General features: G+C 40.8%; 1 protein-coding gene across 1 annotated transcript; it reads left to right on the top strand.

Annotated features, from left to right (window-relative positions):
- Window positions 1-6,869: 6,869 nt before the first annotated feature.
- Window positions 6,870-16,932, top strand: LOC126724102 (DExH-box ATP-dependent RNA helicase DExH12-like). The gene is made up of 5 exons (XM_050428312.1): window positions 6,870-7,036; window positions 7,464-10,451; window positions 11,301-11,690; window positions 11,841-15,033; window positions 16,501-16,932. Exons 2-4 carry the CDS (start codon window positions 7,488-7,490, stop codon window positions 15,027-15,029), a joined length of 6,543 nt encoding a protein of 2,180 aa, XP_050284269.1. The 5' UTR covers window positions 6,870-7,036; window positions 7,464-7,487; the 3' UTR covers window positions 15,030-15,033; window positions 16,501-16,932.
- The last annotated feature ends 1,669 nt before the right edge of the window (window positions 16,933-18,601 follow it).

The following is an 18,601-nucleotide window of genomic DNA, read 5'->3' as shown; positions in this document are numbered from 1 at the left end:
CATGTTCGGCCACCAGTACCCTTGGGTGAGTGCCCTGTGCGCCAGCGATCTTCCTCCGGTGTGGCTTCCGCAAATCCCCTCGTGTAACTCCTCAAGTAAAGACTCGGACTCTTCTGGATGTAGGCAGAGTAGGTACGGCCCAGAGTAAGAGCGTCGATATAGTTTGTGGTCTTCTGATAGCCAGAATCGAGGAGCATTCCTGCGTATCTTTTCGGCTTCCAGTTTTTCCTCCGGTAAGATTTCGTTTTGGAGGAAGCTCTTTATGGGGTCCATCCAGCTAGGACTTTTTCTGATCTGATAGACTTGAGCCGGGTTTCTGCAGATGGGACTTGCCTGTGATAGATCTTCAACAAGGATCATTCGCGGCAGATTATGCGCCGAGGACGTGGCGAGAGTGGCCAGCGAGTCTGCATGGGTGTTTACGCTCCTGGAAATGTGCGTCAGACTGAAGGATTCAAAACTCGTCTGTAGCCGTTTGACTTGTCCCAGATACTCTTGCATCCTAGTATCTCGAGCTTCAAGCTTGCCCATCACTTGTCCGACCACTAATCTGGAGTCCGAGAATGCTTCTATTATTCTTCCACCCAATTTTTGAACCATCGCCATCCCTTGAAGTAAGGCTTCGTACTCGGCTTCATTGTTCGTAGCCGAGAATCCGAGTCTTAACGATTTTTCAATGGCAGCGCCGTCCGGCGATATTAAAACTATCCCAACTCCTGATCCTCTCTGGTTGGCCGCGCCATCCACGTAGACCTTCCAATGCATGGTCCCCCCTGCTGAAATTGCTCCAAACAATTTTCCACCCAGGTCTTTTTTCTCGGGCATCGTTTCTATAGAGGGCTCAGCAAACTCCGCTACCAAATCTGCGAGGACCTGTCCTTTGACGGAGGGGTTGGGCATATATTTAATATCAAAGGCCCCCAAAAGAGCACTCCACATGGCGATCCTTCCTGTGTAGTCAGCGCTTCGAAGAACGGCTCGAAGGGGAAGCTGAGTTAGAACGATGACCGTATGCGCCTGAAAGTAATGAGGAAGCTTCCGGGTTACATGCACTATCGCCAGAATTGCCTTTTCTAAAGGTAGGTATCGCACCTCGGCCTCATGTAGTGATTTGCTCACATAGTACACCGGTCGCTGCACCCCATTATCATCCCGTATAAGTACCAGGCTTACAGCGTGGGGAGCTACGGCGATGTAGGCAAACAGCACCTCATCTGTCTCAGGACTGGACATGATGGGTGGTCGGGACAGGTAGTCCTTAAGCTGCTGGAAAGCCTGAACGCAATCCTCCGACCATTCGAACTCTTTCCACTTGTTTATCAGGAGGTAAAAAGGCCGACATCGATCCGCCGATCGCGATATGAACCGGTTTAATGCCGCAATCATGCCAGTGAGCTTCTGCACCTCCTTCGGGTTCCTAGGAGTCTGTAGGCTGTTAATGGCTTTGATTTGGTCGGGACTTACTTCTATTCCCCTATGGGTGACCATGTACCCTAGGAATTTCTCAGACCCGACCCCGAATGAACATTTGGAGGCATTCAGCCGCAACCGGTGCTCCCTTAAGATAGCGAAGACTATTCCGAGGTCTTTCACGTGCTCGGACACCCTTTTACTCTTCACAACCATATCATCTATATAAACCTCAATGATCTTGCCCAGCTGTGGCTCGAACATCCGAGTCATCATCCTTTGGTAGGTTGAGCCCGCGTTCTTTAGCCCGAACGGCATCACCTTATAATGATAATTTCCGATGGGCGTCATGAAAGCCGTTTTCTCTTGGTCCTCTAGCGCAAGGGGTATCTCATGATAGCCCTGGAAGGCGTCCAGGAAGCTCATTCGAGGGTGCCCCACGGTTGCATCTACCAATCGATCGATTTTGGGTAGGGGGAATGGGTCCTTGGGGCACGCCTTGTTCAGGTCCGTGAAGTCCACGCAGACCCTCCACTTCCCCGTCTTCTTCTTTACCACCACTGTGTTCGCCAACCATTCGAGATAAAAGACCTCTTTGATAGCCCCTGCTCTTTTCAATTTTGCCACTTCATCCCTTACGGCACTAGCGTGTTCCTTTGAAGGGCGTCGGGGTGGCTGTTTCTTCGGAGTGGAAGAGGGGTTGACGTTCAGGTGGTGACAAATGAGGCTAGGATCAACTCCCGGGGCGTCGTAGGCGTCCCATGCGAATACATCGACATTTTCTCTGAGAAATCCGACCAGTTCCTCCTTTTCTTGAGAGGGCAATTCAGAGCCGACCTGAAAGAACTTCTCCGGGTCATCATTGACAGCAATCCTATCTAAACTTTCACACCTTATCTCCACCGCACTTCCCGAGTCTACTAACACCCTTTTCACATCGAAGCCCCCAATCCGCAATGTGACCACCAAGGCATCATCGTGAGGTTGAATAGTTCCTCTCTTATCCTTATCCGAGAATCCCAGTATCAAGGAGCTTTCCTTTTTTGGCCTTTTGGGCTCCCTTTGCCTGCCCTCGGAGGGGAGCCGATCAACAGCTAACACCCTGGGGATGGGTGGCCCGGTTCTTCCTGGTGCAGCGAGGATGACATGTATCGTCCCGGTGGGGGGTCTTAAAGACACGTCCCTTCGAGGCTCTTGTGCTGCTGGGCCGGGATGGCCGCTCGATGGGTGCAGCAGGTGACGTAACTTTCCTTCTCGGACCAATTGATCTAGGTGATTCCACAGATTCCTGCAGTCCTCAGTAGTATGCCCATGGTCCCGATGATAGTGGCAGTACAGGTTCTGGTTACGTTTGGAAGGGTCTCCAGTCATCTTTCCCGGCCTCCTGAAATAGGGTTCATCCCTTACTTTCTCCAGTACCTGTTGTACTGGCTCTCTGAACACGGCATTCATTGTTTGCGGGTTGCTCTGCCCAGCCTGTCGCGGAAAATCTCTCCTCGGCTGACCAGGATTGTGACGTTCCGACCTGACATCATTTGCTTTGGGGTGGATAACCTTCTCCTTTCCCCTCCCTTGCAGCTGATCTTCCTCTACTCTTTTGTACTTGTCGATCCTATCCATTAACTGTTGGACGTCAGTAACTGGTTTTCCGGTGAGGGATTTCCTTAAGCCATGCTCGGTGGGGAGACCGCTTTTGAACGTGCTGATAGCAACATTATCATGGTTGTCATCTAAATCGTTATACACCTCCCAATACCTATCCGAGTATGCTTTCAGGGTTTCTCCTTCGTGCATGGATAAGGATAGTAGCGAACTGAGAGGTCGAGGGACTCTGGTGTTTGTAATAAAACGGGAGCAAAAAACTTGAGTGAGCTGCTTGTAGGAGCCTACGGAGTTTGTCTTTAGGCTGTTGAACCACCTCATTCCCATCGATCCCAAGGTGCTCTACCGGGTCTGTTCTGCCGCTATAGATGGCGAACACCGGTTGGTTGAAGCGTCTTGGCAGCTTAGCCCCTTCGATTCTATTCGTGAAGAGTGACCTCGAGACCTGATCCAGCGCCTTCTTCATGGCGTCGTTTCCCGAACCTTTGCTGGATGGGCTCTCATACTTCCGTACAGGGCGTGGTTCCTTTTCGTAAGAAAAGGTTTCACTTGGGGGGGTCCTTGACCTTTGTCTGTAACTCACGTCCTCCGCATTAGAAGACTCGCCTGAGTCAGAGGGAGATCGTCTTCGCTGTACACGTCGTAACTTCCTTTTTAGGTCATCTATCTCTCGCTGCATGGCCTGGTGACTATTTCGCCTCTGAGACACGTGACTTCCTATCTGAGTGTGACTCTGGCTCGTCCGGATAGTATGCACACTTCCCTCACGATTCCCCCTGCCGCCTGGGTTGGTTGGGTTATTTTGCCTCTGGGACTTGGCGGGTTGTGTTCGTTGGGAGTCAGCTTGGTGAGGATCCTCCTGGTGCGGACCTAGTTCTGCCATGCTCGACCGTTGTACTGGCTGATGCCTTAGTTCTTCCCACAGACGGCGCCAATTGTAGTTGCACGATTTTCCTGGCCCAACTTCTATTGATCAGGCCTTGGCCCAAAGCGCAACCCACAATAAATATTTGTAGAGGATGGGTCAAAGAACTTAGCCTCAGCGAACCTATTCGGTCTGATACATAGACAGTATTGTTTGCAGAAAAAAGAAAGACACAAGAATGGATCTCTCCTGTATGATTCTATTTCTTCAGTTCTCAATACAGTTTTTCCGTCCTCTTCTTTGAGGGACTCCACTACATTATATGGTTCTCCTCTTCTCATCTCAATCTTATACCTGTTGATCATCTAAGCATCTACTTGAGCACCTGTCCCATCAGACGCCCTCATCAGTCCCTTTGTGAGTTGCAGAGGCCAAGGTGGTACTGTTCAGGGGTCTTTTCCTCATTAATGCGGCCAAGAGGGTGGTTGGGACGCAATTAATGTGGTGGTAGCTTTCCATGAGATATTTTGGATTTTATTCATTTTATATGTTGGGAGGATGAACTGAAATGGCTGGGGAGAGTTCCTCGTCTGAGCTTCGTGATGTCCGAGGAGGAGTTACTCCTCGGACAGGTTTCCTTGGCGCTAGTGGGATCGAGTAATGCTTCATATGTGGTTTTTCTTTGGACAGGACGCTCCTCGGACGGGCCTGAATTTGGAATAGCCCATTATTTTTGGGCCGGTCCCCACAACTTTCATCTCAAATTCCATCAATCACCAACCCATTAACTCCTTTGCTTAGCTTAAATATCCGCTTTAGATACTTCACCTTTCAAGTTTCAACTTTCAAGGGGTTTAGTTACAAGATCAAGCACCTATCTCAAAGATTTCCAAGAAGTCAAAAAAATCATCTGGAACTCCTATCATTGTTTCTTACTTCCTCCATTAAGATCTTGCACTCTCTCTCTCTTGAATCAGTGCCATGAAGACAGTTGGTTAAGGATTTTCGAGCTTCTCCTCACCACTGTTGTTGTTGTTCCTCATTGAAGGCTCTGATTGAGAGCTACCCACACTAGTTTTGGTGTTCCTTGGCAATCAGGGTCGGCCCTAGGCCTAGGCCACTTAGGCCATTGCCTAGGGCCCCCTACTATAGAAAGGCCCCAAATTTTGGGGAAAAAATTGATCTATATATATATTTTAAAATATTTTTTTGGAGATATTAGGAAAAAAATATTTTTACATTTTTCCTCTACTTTTAAGAAGTATTAAAGAACCATGATTTTAAAAATCGAATCGGAACCAAGCGGATTTTTTGACCGGTTTTACCACAGTTTTAGGGCTTTTTTTGGGACCAGATTGGCCTTCGGGTCTCGATTCAACCATTTAGACTAGGGGTGTGCAAAAAATCCACCGACCCACCAAACTCGACCTGACCCGACCCGACCCAACGAGTTGGGTCGGTTTTTAGGGCTTGGTGGGTTGGGTTGGGTCACAATTTTTTTTTTTTTTTTTTAATGGCGGGTCAAGTTGGGTTTGGGTCATAAAATTACAAACCCGCCAAATCCGACCCGACCCACCCATATTTAATATATATTTAAAATATTTTATATTTTTAATATATTTTTTTTAAAACCCAGTTGTAGGGCACTTATATATATATAATAATAAATAATTTTTTTTAAAAACTAGCTGTAGTACTAATATATAATATATATATATATATATATTATATAATTAATAAAATTTATAAAATAACCAGCTCTTCCTATCCTATATAAAAGCCAATTAGTTCACACAAATACTAGTAAATTACTATTGTTGTTTAGTCATTAGTGTTGTTTGCCATTAAGGAGTTACATTGATACTAATCTTTGGGTTTTTTTAATATATTAATATTTATATTTTTTTCTACACAATTTAATAATAATAAAAAAAAAATTTGTCAAACCCATGGGTTCAACACAACCCAACCCGACCCATGTGGGTTGGGTTGGGTTGAAATTTTTTTTGACCCACCATGGTGAATTGGGTCAAAAAATCCTTTCAACCCTATCCAACCTAACCCATGCAGGCCCCTAGTTTGGACCGGCCGGTCCGGTCCGATTTTTAAAACCATGTAAAGAACTGAGTAATGCTAGAGATAATACAACTTTAAATATATGAATCTTACAAATATTTGTATTAATCGCAAGAAATAATTCAGATAGAAAAATATTAGAAATATTATTAATTTTACTTGAAAACCTATACAAATTAATGTGACAATTAATAATTTAATATGATTGTGAACGTCAACAACCTATAAAATGCATTTTTGAATTTTTTTTTTTTTGTGATTGTTGATACATCTTTGTAAGCTTCATGTTGTAAAATTTATAATATTCCTAACATCATTAATTCAAATACTTATTTATTATCTTCTTTAAGTGTCACTAATTACATTCATTACTACATCATTTGTAAGTTTTTTTAGTAAAATTTGTTATAACTTTAGTATTAAAAAAAAAAAGCATATTACAAAATAAAAATAATGAATTTTTGTTATAAAAAAATTATGAGATTAAACACTAATTAAATATTATTTAAGTGATAACAAAAATGCCCCATCATAAAAAAAGGTCTCATTTAAATATATCGCCTTAGGCTTCCAAATTTATTGGACAGTCCCTATTGGCAATGTAAGAAAAAAGTTTGTATTTTTGCTTTTGTTTTGGTTTGGGTTTCTGTTTGGATTTGGGTTTTGGTGAATTTAGGAATTTGGGTTTTTCAAATGTGGGGATTTGGGTACGATCATTGGTGAATATGTGGGTATTTTCTGATTTAAATTTTGTATCAAAATGGGTCTAATATAGTGTTTTTTTTTTTTTTGTGAATGTATGATCATGAATCTGAGTTTGTAATCTGAGATTTTTGGGCCTTATGGCCCCATAGTCCTAAACCCCTGTAAAGCCCATAAGGCCGAACCTAGGTAAAAGGTCGGTTTAGCTAAGAATAACGAAAACCGCCTATTGACCGTGTTAACATTTCTAGACTCATCACTCAGCCATAAAACCAACTTCATTCACATTTTAATAGTTTTCTCTGTATCTGTCTCTCACAGACACACAGTCTCAGCCTGGTACTTCTCATCATAACAAAGAGGAAGAACAAGCTGTGCATTGTAAGTGCTCTCTCTCTCTCTGTGTTTTCTTTACATAATACTTGATTTGGGTTTATGTTTATCTATCAAATTAGGGTTTTTTTTTTTTTTTTTTCAAATCTGTTCCTGCAATCTAGGGTTTCTCTCTATTTGAGCCTTATTGTTAGAATTCAACCCCTTTTTCACATTCTGCTCTGATTTTTAACTTCTGGGTCTTTCTTAATTTCAATATCACTGTTTTTGTTTTAGTCTAAGGTTTAGGGTTTAACGGTAAAAATTTGAACCTTCTAATAAAAACCCAATTTTTAATTAGGGTTTAGTGATTAATTTGTTAGACCCTTTACTCTAATGATGTTGTATTCCATTACTGTTACTATGTTGAGATTTGTTTGGACCCAAAAAGCCTAGGGGCTAATACACTTGTTGTTTTGGATTTTTTTTTTTTAAGGGGGTGTGAGATTTTGTTTTGGGAATGGCACATTTGGGCGGTGGTGCTGAAGCACACGCCAGGCATAAGCAGTATGAGTATCGAGCCAACTCGAGTCTGGTCTTGACTACTGACTCTCGCCCACGCGACACTCATGAGCCCACGGGAGAGCCCGAATCTCTATGGGGAAAGATTGACCCTAGGAGCTTTGGTGACAGAGCATACCGGGGGAAACCCCCAGAATTGGATGAGAAGCTTAAGAAATCAAAGAAGAAGAAGGAGCGTGACCCGCTTGCTGAGCCTCCACCTAGTCGCCAGAGCAAGCGTCGCCGCCTTCAAGAAGAGAGTGTATTGAATTCATCGGAGGAAGGTGTTTACCAGCCCAAGACGAAGGAAACGAGGGCTGCCTATGAGGCTATGCTTAGCGTAATTCAGCAACAGTTGGGTGGGCAGCCACTTAGTATTGTTAGTGGCGCTGCTGATGAGATATTAGCTGTACTTAAGAATGAGACGCTTAAGAACCCTGACAAGAAAAAGGAGATTGAGAAGCTTTTGAATTCTGTACCGAATGCTGTTTTTGATCAGTTGGTATCGATTGGAAGGCTTATTACTGATTACCAAGATGGGGGTGGTGATGTGGCTGGGAATGCTGCAGCTGCTGCTAATGGTGATGACGCTCTTGATGATGACGTGGGTGTTGCAGTTGAGTTTGAAGAGAATGAGGAGGAGGATGAGGAGAGTGATCTTGATATGGTGCAAGAAGATGAAGAGGAGGAAGATGATGTGGTGGAAGCCAGTAATTCTGGGGCTATGCAAATGGGGGGTGGGATTGATGATGATGATGATATGCAGGAAGCAAATGGAGGAATGAACCTTAATGTTCTAAGCATTGGTGCTTATTGGCTTCAAGGAAAGATTTCTGAAGCATTTCAAAAACAGATTGATCCGCAACAATGCCAAATTCTTGCAGAAGATGTGCTTAAGATACTAGCTGAAGGTGATGACAGGGAAGTTGAGTCGAAGCTGTTGCTGCTTCTTCAGTTTGATAAATTTAGCCTTATTAAGATTCTGTTGAGGAACCGGCTCAAGATTGTGTGGTGTACCCGCTTGGCAAGGGCTGAAGATGAAGAACAAAAGAAGAAGATTGAGGAGGAAATGATGGGTTTGGGGCCGGAATTGGTGGCAATTGTGGATCAGTTGCATGCCACGAGGGCTACTGCAAAAGAAAGGCAAAAGAACTTGGAGAAGAGTATTAGAGAAGAGGCTCGTCGTTTGAAGGATGAGAGCGGTGGAGATGGTGACAAAGGTAGGATAGGGATTGTTGATAGAGATGCGGACAGTGTTTGGGGCCAGCGCCAGTTGCTTGATCTTGACAGTATTGCTTTTGAACAAGGTGGTCGTTTGGTGGCTTCAAAAAAGACTGAGCTTCCGGATGGATCTTATAGGCATTCTAGCAAGGGATATGAAGAAATTCATGTGCCTGCATTGAAGCCAAAGCCATTTGATCCAAATGAGAAACTTATAAAAATTTCTGACATGCCAGACTGGGCACAACCAGCTTTCAAAGGAATGAAGGAGTTGAACAGGGTACAGAGTAAAGTCTATGAGACTGCCCTTTTTAAAGCTGACAATATCCTCTTATGTGCTCCCACTGGGGCAGGGAAAACTAATGTTGCAGTGCTCACCATACTTCAGCAGATAGCATTGAACAGGAATTCAGATGGTTCATTTAACCATAGCGATTATAAGATTGTATATGTTGCACCTATGAAAGCTCTTGTCGCTGAAGTTGTTGGCAATTTATCTAATCGTTTGCAGTATTATGATGTTAAAGTCAGGGAGCTAAGTGGAGACCAGTCATTGACTCGCCAACAAATTGAAGAAACTCAAATTATTGTCACAACTCCTGAGAAGTGGGATATCATTACCAGGAAGTCAGGTGATCGAACTTATACTCAACTTGTGAAACTTCTTATCATTGATGAGATTCATCTTCTTCATGATAATAGAGGACCTGTGCTTGAAAGTGTTGTTGCTAGAACTGTTAGACAGATTGAAACTACAAATGAGCATATTCGGTTGGTTGGGCTATCTGCTACACTACCTAATTATGAAGATGTGGCGTTGTTCTTACGGGTTGATACAAAGAAAGGAGGATTGTTCCACTTTGACAATAGTTACAGACCCGTCCCTCTTTCTCAGCAGTATATTGGAATCACCGTGAAGAAGCCACTGCAGAGGTTCCAGTTGATGAATGATGTCTGTTATGAAAAGGTAATGGCAGTGGCAGGGAAGCATCAAATACTAATTTTTGTCCACTCAAGGAAGGAAACAGCCAAAACAGCCCGCGCCATACGAGATACTGCTCTTGCTAATGATACTCTAGGTAGATTTTTGAAAGAGGACAGTGCAAGTCGTGAGATTCTCCACTCTCAAACAGATCTGGTCAAGAGCAATGAACTTAAAGATCTATTGCCATATGGTTTTGCAATTCATCATGCTGGGTTGGCAAGGGCTGACCGCCAGCTTGTTGAGGAGTTATTTTCTGATGGGCATGTGCAAGTTTTGGTTTCTACTGCGACACTTGCTTGGGGTGTGAATTTGCCTGCTCACTCAGTGATTATTAAAGGGACCCAGATTTATAATCCAGAAAAGGGAGCATGGACTGAACTTAGTCCTCTGGATGTTATGCAGATGCTGGGTCGTGCAGGAAGGCCCCAGTATGATTCTTATGGGGAGGGCATAATCATTACTGGCCATAGTGAACTTCAATATTATCTTTCTCTAATGAATCAACAGCTCCCCATTGAAAGTCAGTTTGTGTCAAAATTGGCTGATCAATTGAATGCAGAAATTGTTCTTGGAACTGTTCAAAATGCTAGAGAAGCCTGTAATTGGATTGGGTACACGTACTTGTTTGTCCGTATGGTGCGGAACCCTACACTATATGGTTTACCGCATGATATTATTGATAGAGATAAGTTTTTGGAAGAGAGGAGGGCTGATTTGGTAAGCATCATTTTCTCTTGTTTTGCATTTCATTGCATCTTTTGTTGTCTTTCTCATTTTATCTGATTTCTGCTGCTGTCTCTGGCACCTTTATTTTCTTTGGCTGTGACCTTCAAAGTTCAAACAACCCCCCCACCCCACAGAAAAGGGAAGGAGAAGGGGGGGGGGGGGGGGGGGGGAGGGGTGTGGAGTGGTTGTGGGGTCCCCAATACCCAGAGAAAAAAAAATGCAGTGTTGTTGGTTACATGGATGCCGTGATATTTCACTAAATGTTAGAAAATATCCACCCTTTAATTTTTTATTATCTAAGTCGGTTGAAGTTAAAGAACAGTAGGTACTTAGTTATATATAAATTGTAATGCCTGCAAACACATAGTGCAATGTATGCTGTTGAGCTGGGTGTGGATGAAGAATATTTCCTTTTAGCATTGGCTTGCATTTTGTTTAATTCATGTCCCAGTTGTGTGTTACTGGTAAACTTTCTTTCTTTTATGCTTGGTATAACAAGTGTGCACAAATCTGAGACTAAATTACTGTTATACAAATATTTATGTTTAATGATTTAACTGGGATAAGGTTAAAGTATATGTTGTGTAAGTTGATATGTTTTGTTCCACATCTTTTCTGTGGGTATGCGAGGCATCCTGCCATGGCCACATTATATTTTAGATCTGGTTTTTCTGTTATGATGGCATTCTTGCCCATTTTAGCTCTTATTGAAATTTTGTTTATAGTTCATATTAGTGCTTTGCTGTACTCACTTTTGTAACTATTCAGTTTACCTCTTCATATACTGCTTGTGATTGTATCCATCACAGTTGTCTCATTTTTTTTTTTTTTTTGGTACAGATCCATTCTGCTGCAACCATATTGGACAAAAATAATTTGGTGAAGTATGATAGAAAAAGTGGATATTTCCAGGTAACGGACTTGGGTCGGATTGCTAGCTACTACTATATTACTCATGGGACGATATCCACGTATAACGAGCATTTGAAGCCCACTATGGGGGATATTGAGCTTTGTCGGTTGTTCTCACTCAGTGAAGAATTCAAATATGTTACAGTGAGACAAGATGAGAAGATGGAACTTGCAAAGCTTTTAGATCGTGTTCCTATTCCTATCAAGGAAAGCTTGGAAGAGCCTAGTGCCAAGATTAATGTTTTGCTGCAAGCATATATTTCACAGTTGAAGCTTGAAGGCCTTTCATTAACATCTGACATGGTGTTCATAACTCAGGTTTGTTTATATCTTGTTTACTTATTTTTCTTCTTTTCCCTTTTGTTTATAGTTAGCTCTAGTGTTTCCTTTGTTTCTTTTGACTTCTGTTGTTCTTTGGTTGAGCTTCTTTGTCTGTGTTTGCTTATTTGTTTCCATCTTCTTGTTCAGAGTGCGGGACGTCTTATGCGAGCTCTTTTTGAGATTGTCTTGAAACGGGGTTGGGCTCAATTGGCTGAGAAGGCTTTAAACTTATGCAAAATGGTTAACAGGAGGATGTGGAGTGTCCAAACACCTCTTCGCCAATTCCATGGAATCCCAAATGATATTTTGATGAAGTTGGAGAAGAAGGATTTGGCCTGGGATAGGTATTATGACCTTTCATCACAGGAGATAGGGGAGCTTATTCGCATCCCAAAGATGGGAAGAACTCTTCACAAGTTCATCCACCAATTCCCTAAGCTTAACCTTGCAGCACATGTTCAGCCAATTACTCGCACTGTTTTGAGGGTCGAGCTCACAATAACACCAGACTTTCAGTGGGAGGACAAAGTTCATGGATATGTGGAGCCATTTTGGGTGATTGTAGAGGATAATGATGGTGAATATATTCTTCATCATGAATATTTTATGCTGAAGAAGCAGTATATTGATGAAGATCACACTTTGAATTTCACAGTGCCAATTTATGAACCATTGCCACCTCAGTACTTCATCCGTGTTGTGTCAGATAGATGGCTTGGGTCACAAACTGTTTTACCTGTTTCTTTCAGGCACCTCATCTTGCCAGAAAAGTATCCTCCACCAACAGAGCTATTGGACTTGCAACCGCTGCCTGTGACAGCCTTAAGGAATCCAGCATATGAAGCTCTTTATAAGGATTTTAAGCATTTCAATCCTGTTCAGACACAGGTATTCACTGTTTTGTATAATACCGATGACAATGTCTTGGTTGCTGCACCAACAGGAAGTGGGAAGACCATATGTGCAGAGTTTGCTATCCTAAGGAACTATCAAAAAGGACCTGAGAGTGTTATGCGTGTTGTGTATATTGCACCTCTTGAAGCACTGGCCAAGGAACGGTATCGTGATTGGGAGAGGAAGTTTGGTAAGGGTGGTCTTAAAATGCGGGTGGTTGAATTAACGGGGGAGACAGCTACAGATTTGAAACTTCTTGAGAAGGGTCAGATAATAATCAGTACTCCTGAGAAATGGGATGCTTTGTCGCGCCGCTGGAAACAGAGAAAACATGTTCAACAGGTTAGCCTTTTCATCGTGGATGAACTCCACTTGATTGGGGGTCAAGGTGGTCCCATCTTGGAGGTGGGTGTTTCCCGGATGAGATATATTGCAAGCCAAGTTGAGAACAAGATACGAATTGTGGCTCTGTCAACTTCTCTTGCAAATGCAAAGGATCTTGGGGAATGGATTGGTGCTACTGCTCATGGCCTTTTCAACTTTCCTCCTGGTGTCCGACCAGTCCCATTGGAAATACACATTCAAGGGGTGGATATAGCTAATTTTGAAGCCAGGATGCAAGCAATGACGAAACCAACATACACTGCGATTGTTCAACATGCCAAAAATGGGAAGCCTGCTCTTGTTTTTGTTCCAACAAGGAAGCATGTCCGACTCACTGCTGTGGATCTGATGACATATGTGGCTGGTGATGGCAGTAAGTCATTTTTATTGCAGACTCCTGAAGAACTCAAGCCTTTCATTGACAAAATTAATGATGAAATGTTGAAAGCCACTTTACGTCATGGAGTGGGCTACTTGCATGAGGGCTTAACTAAGTTGGATCAAGAAGTTGTGTCACAGCTGTTTGAGGCTGGATGGATTCAGGTTTGTGTCATGAGCAGTTCAATGTGTTGGGGAGTTTCATTGTCAGCCCATTTGGTGGTGGTGATGGGAACGCAATACTATGATGGTCGGGAAAATGCTCACACTGATTACCCTGTTACTGATCTGTTGCAAATGATGGGTCATGCCAGTCGACCTTTGTTAGATAATTCTGGGAAATGTGTCATCCTTTGCCATGCACCTCGTAAAGAGTACTACAAGAAGTTCTTGTATGAAGCGTTCCCAGTTGAGAGCCATTTGCACCACTTTCTACACGATAATCTGAATGCAGAAATTGTTGCTGGAATTATTGAGAACAAGCAAGATGCTGTGGATTATCTTACATGGACATTTATGTACAGGAGGCTCACACAAAATCCCAACTATTACAATCTTCAGGGAGTTAGTCACAGGCATCTCTCTGATCATCTGTCAGAGCTTGTAGAGAACACATTGAATGATTTGGAATTGAGTAAGTGTGTTGCTATTGAGGATGACATGGACCTTTCTCCTTTGAATCTGGGCATGATAGCATCATATTATTACATCAGTTACACTACTATAGAGCGTTTCAGTTCTTCTTTGACTTCCAAAACAAAGATGAAGGGCCTTTTGGAGATCCTGGCTTCGGCTACAGAGTATGCACTTCTTCCTATACGACCTGGGGAGGAAGAGGTGGTTCGGAGGTTGATTAATCACCAGAGGTTTTCATTTGAAAATCCCAAATGTACAGATCCACATGTGAAAGCTAATGCACTTCTTCAGGCCCACTTTTCAAGGCAAACTGTTGGTGGGAACCTAGCATCAGACCAGCGAGAGGTGCTTCTTTCTGCAAGTAGATTGCTTCAGGCAATGGTTGATGTTATTTCAAGCAATGGCTGGCTGAGCCTTGCTCTTCTTGCAATGGAAGTCAGCCAAATGGTGACACAGGGCATGTGGGAACGTGATTCCATGCTTTTACAGCTTCCCCACTTCACAAAGGAGTTGGCCAAGAAATGCCAAGAAAACCCTGGAAAGAATATCGAGACCGTTTTTGATTTGGTGGAGATGGAGGATGATGAGAGGCGTGAGCTGCTGCAGATGTCAGATGAGCAGTTGCTTGATATTGCACGATTTTGCAACCGTTTTCCCAACATTGATATGACATATGAAGTGCTTGAGAATGACAACGTGAGGGCTGGGGAGGATATCACTCTGCAAGTCACTCTTGAGCGAGATCTAGAGGGAAGGACGGAGGTGGGACCTGTTGATGCTCCCAGGTATCCGAAGGCCAAAGAAGAAGGGTGGTGGCTAGTTGTTGGTGATACCAAAAGTAACCAGTTGCTTGCCATCAAGAGAGTTTCCCTGCAAAGGAAGGCAAAGGTTAAGCTTGAATTTGCTGCTCCTGCAGATGCTGGAAAGAAGCCATACACCCTCTATTTCATGTGTGATTCATATTTGGGCTGTGACCAGGAGTATAGCTTCAGTGTTGATATCAAAGAAGCAGCAGGCCCAGATGAAGACAGTGGGAGAGAATAAACAGGTCATCCTTTTTATTTGCTTTTGGTTCATTGTAATTTTTGATTTCTGCTATCTTAAACATGGTTGTAATTTTTGCTTTTGACATTGTGAATTGGTACTTATGTGACTTCTGCATGTTTCGAAGCAATTGGATGTCAACTAAATGTTTTCTGCTTTTATGTGTCTAATTATTTTGTTTGGTTTGGGAAATTGATTGAATCTGATGTATTTATCTGTGCTTCATTTGGTTGGAGTGAAAGAACAGGTGGTGGGTTTATTTTCTGTGCATTCAAAAACTATAGCTTTTATATAGCAGCCTCAAGCTTTTTTATTTTTTGGCTACACATTATCTTTGAGCTGGTATAAGGTGCCCTGGCTTTATGCTTGCTGTTAATTTTTCTGAAGGCTAGTTTTCTAAGTATATGGATTCTCCTCATCTATGCTGGACTTAGTTTCCAGGTTTGCTTTGGATTCTGTCTGTCTGACAATGTAGTGTCTGCCCATTCTAATGGATCAGGCCTGTGCCTCCCATGTTGGAGAAGTTCAATTTTAGCATGGCTGAGTTACTGTTAGTTATGAAGGTGCAAGAACCTTATGTTTCACCACTAAAGTGCAAGATTAGATTGGGGAAAAAAAAGTGGTTGCAAATGAAGGTAGTACAAGTAAACACATCAGTGATTAGTTGTTTTGCAAACAGGAAAACTAGCAGACTTTGGTCCAGATTGAGCTCATCTAAGTAGCCAACAAATAAGCTTTTTGGTCTATGCTGGATTTGATAGATTATCCAGTTTACTTTATGGATACTTGCTAGATGAGTCAACTGTCTCCCTGATCAGTGTAACTTAAAGAAAATAGCTTTAAATTTTTAACCCCATTCATCAAGCTTCCTGATCAGTGTAACTTAAAGAAAATAGCTTTAAATTTTTAACCCCATTCATCAAGCTTTTCCTAACAATCGATTCTCACAAAAAAAAAAAAAAAAAAAAAAAAAAAAAAAAAAACTTATCCAAACAATCATATCAACTGTCCATTGCTTTTGGGTTTTACTCTTCTCACTACATTTTCTGGGAAAAGCTTTTTTTTGATAAGTTCATTTTCTGGGAAAAGCTTATAGTCTTGTAATCTCTTTCACTAGTGTAATTTATATTTGGTTCTCACCTTTTAGGATGAAATATGGTTCTAATCTTGGGTGGGAAGGAAATGCATAAATAGTTCTATTAATGTTTCTATGTTTAGCAGTAACACCTTGGATAAATTGCTGAAAGTTAATGTTCATCTATTGAGTTTACTAGTACAAGTAGTGTGCTGTAGAAGGTTATAAGCAAACCATCAATTGTGAAGTCTTACCTAGGGGACATTTTCCAGATTATTTGTTGCTAATGGTTTACAGGTATTGGAATTGTCAACCGTCAGAATCTGTATTCAAGTAAATGATGTTATCATTGGAGGCAGCAGAAATTCTAATAATTATCTCTTTCATTATTTGCAGCATTAGCCTAATCTAACGGCTTGGGAATGGACACTTGGAATTCATAAGATGAATTAAAGGCTTGTATTCGGGTACTGTGAACCGGCCTCCCTGCACAAGGAAAAATGACAGTATATATAGCTTGAGTATACCATAGTTCAATCATTGTACAATGACCTTTGTGTGATGGTTTTCTTGTACTGGCATTAGTTTCTTGGCCATATCTTTATAAAGGTTTTATCTGACGCAATCTAGAGCCTTTGATCCTAAATAGTTGATGAAAAGTATTTTTTATGTGCATTCATAAGCTTTAAATGGAATCAAATGTGGTAATTACACTACATGATCCTGATTATACATTTACATAGGAATGGTTGATGTGGAGTTGGTAACTTTGTTATGGATGATATTTTAACTTGTTTATACAATATCATGTCTGATTTCTTTTTTCCTCGTTTGGAGTTATCCAATTTTTAAAATTGTGTTCTTGTCTAGATTCTATTATTATGATTGTGACTACCATTATAATGTAGTATATATGTATAAATAACAATGTTTTACTTTTCATCCATCAAAATTGTTGTAGCTCAATAGATTGGCATTTCTTGGTGTTTTTAAGAGAGGTATTTAGTGTTTAACTTAAATCCTCTCCCAGCTTACAAAAAATTATTATTATTATTATTTTTTATTTATTTAAAAAAAATATTTTTACTTTTTCATTGTGAATGGACAAAAATTCCATATTTTGTCCACATTTTGCATCCTGCGATTGATTTTACAGGCTATCATTCTCTTCTTTTTTTTTTTTTTTTGGCTGAGTTTATAGGCTATTATTCACCTTTGACCAGTGCCTTCTCAATTGTTATCCTAGAGCAACATACTCTACAGCTAAAGCGTAAAGTCAAAATGAATGCTTAAAAAATAAAACTAAGAAAATACATAAATAATGTAATTATATATCTCGGTTGAAGTCTTGTAATCATTGGGCTTACTTGCAAGTAGTTTGGGGACGGAGGTACCAAGTTCCAGTCTCATAATTATGTTGTAATAAGCGTATAAAGAAAAGAAAAAGAAATCAGTAACACTATAAAACATTTTATGTAGTAGACCAAGCTCGATCTTAATATGGATTCTCAATTTGAACGATACATGATTTTTGATAATATTTCATATACTTTATCTTCGAATAAAATGGGTTATTACATATGTATTGAATTATTGATTCATTGACATTTTTTTTTACTATTTAGTTAAAGCTTAATATATGAAAATTATATAACTCCCTGTGCACTCTAAGTTGTTATTTATTATTTTTATTATTATTATTATTATTATGTAAGCTTAATATTCTTTCACACTTCTACGGTTTTATTATAAATCTAAATTTTGAATACTTATCAAAATAGAAGAACAAAAATTGGATGCTATATATATACTCTTAAAAAAAAATCAAGGCACATATGAACTTTTTCATTGGTTTCTCAATAAAAATTTTACATATTCAAATTTCATGTTTAAATATTTTTATACTTAAATTGATAACCGAAATTAATTTGTTACTAACTTTATATGGATTTTTAATTTATATGGAGAGAAAGTACATTTTTTATTATTAAAAAAAAAAAACATAAAAAATTATGTGACTACAACTCCCAACAAAAGGCGGGAAAGAGGATATTGCATCTCTCTGTGCTTAGTCTGATCACTGCGTGTTAATGATAACTAAATATTTCCGAGTTCGCTTTGGATTGTTTGTCTGTCTGTTTATCAATGTAGTGTCTGCCCATCCTAATGGATAGAGCCTGTGTTGCTAGTGATTAGCAATCGGTAGAAGAAAATTATATAAAAAATTAAAAAATTAAAAAAAAAAAAGAAAAAAAGAAGGAAAGAAGAAGTGGTTGCAAATGAAGGAAGTACAAGTAAATACATGATTGATTAGTAACTAGAAAACTATAGCAGACTTTGGTCTGGATTGAGTTCATCACTATCCCACAAATGAGTTATCTGATTTATGTCGAATTTGATAGATTATCTGGTTCTGGTTAATTTCTCTTTTTATCCTATTTTCGATTTTTTTGAGTTTTAACAATAACTAAACTAGATTGGTGTTTGGTTCCTGGTT

This window comes from Quercus robur, chromosome 4 (genome assembly GCF_932294415.1).
Source record: "Quercus robur chromosome 4, dhQueRobu3.1, whole genome shotgun sequence".
Lineage (NCBI taxonomy): Eukaryota > Viridiplantae > Streptophyta > Magnoliopsida > Fagales > Fagaceae > Quercus > Quercus robur.
Note: the sequence above shows the minus strand (reverse complement) of the source record. Positions and strands in the feature narration are given on the sequence as shown.

Bases quoted from the DNA above. Each gene is read 5' to 3' on its own strand.
- LOC126724102 (XM_050428312.1), top strand. From the start codon at position 7,488: ATGGCACATTTGGGCGGTGGTGCTGAAGCACACGCCAGGCATAAGCAG. The intron at 10,452-11,300 runs GTAAGCATCATT...TTTTTGGTACAG, and splicing joins AAGAGAGGAGGGCTGATTTG to ATCCATTCTGCTGCAACCAT. The intron at 11,691-11,840 runs GTTTGTTTATAT...CTTCTTGTTCAG, and splicing joins ACATGGTGTTCATAACTCAG to AGTGCGGGACGTCTTATGCG.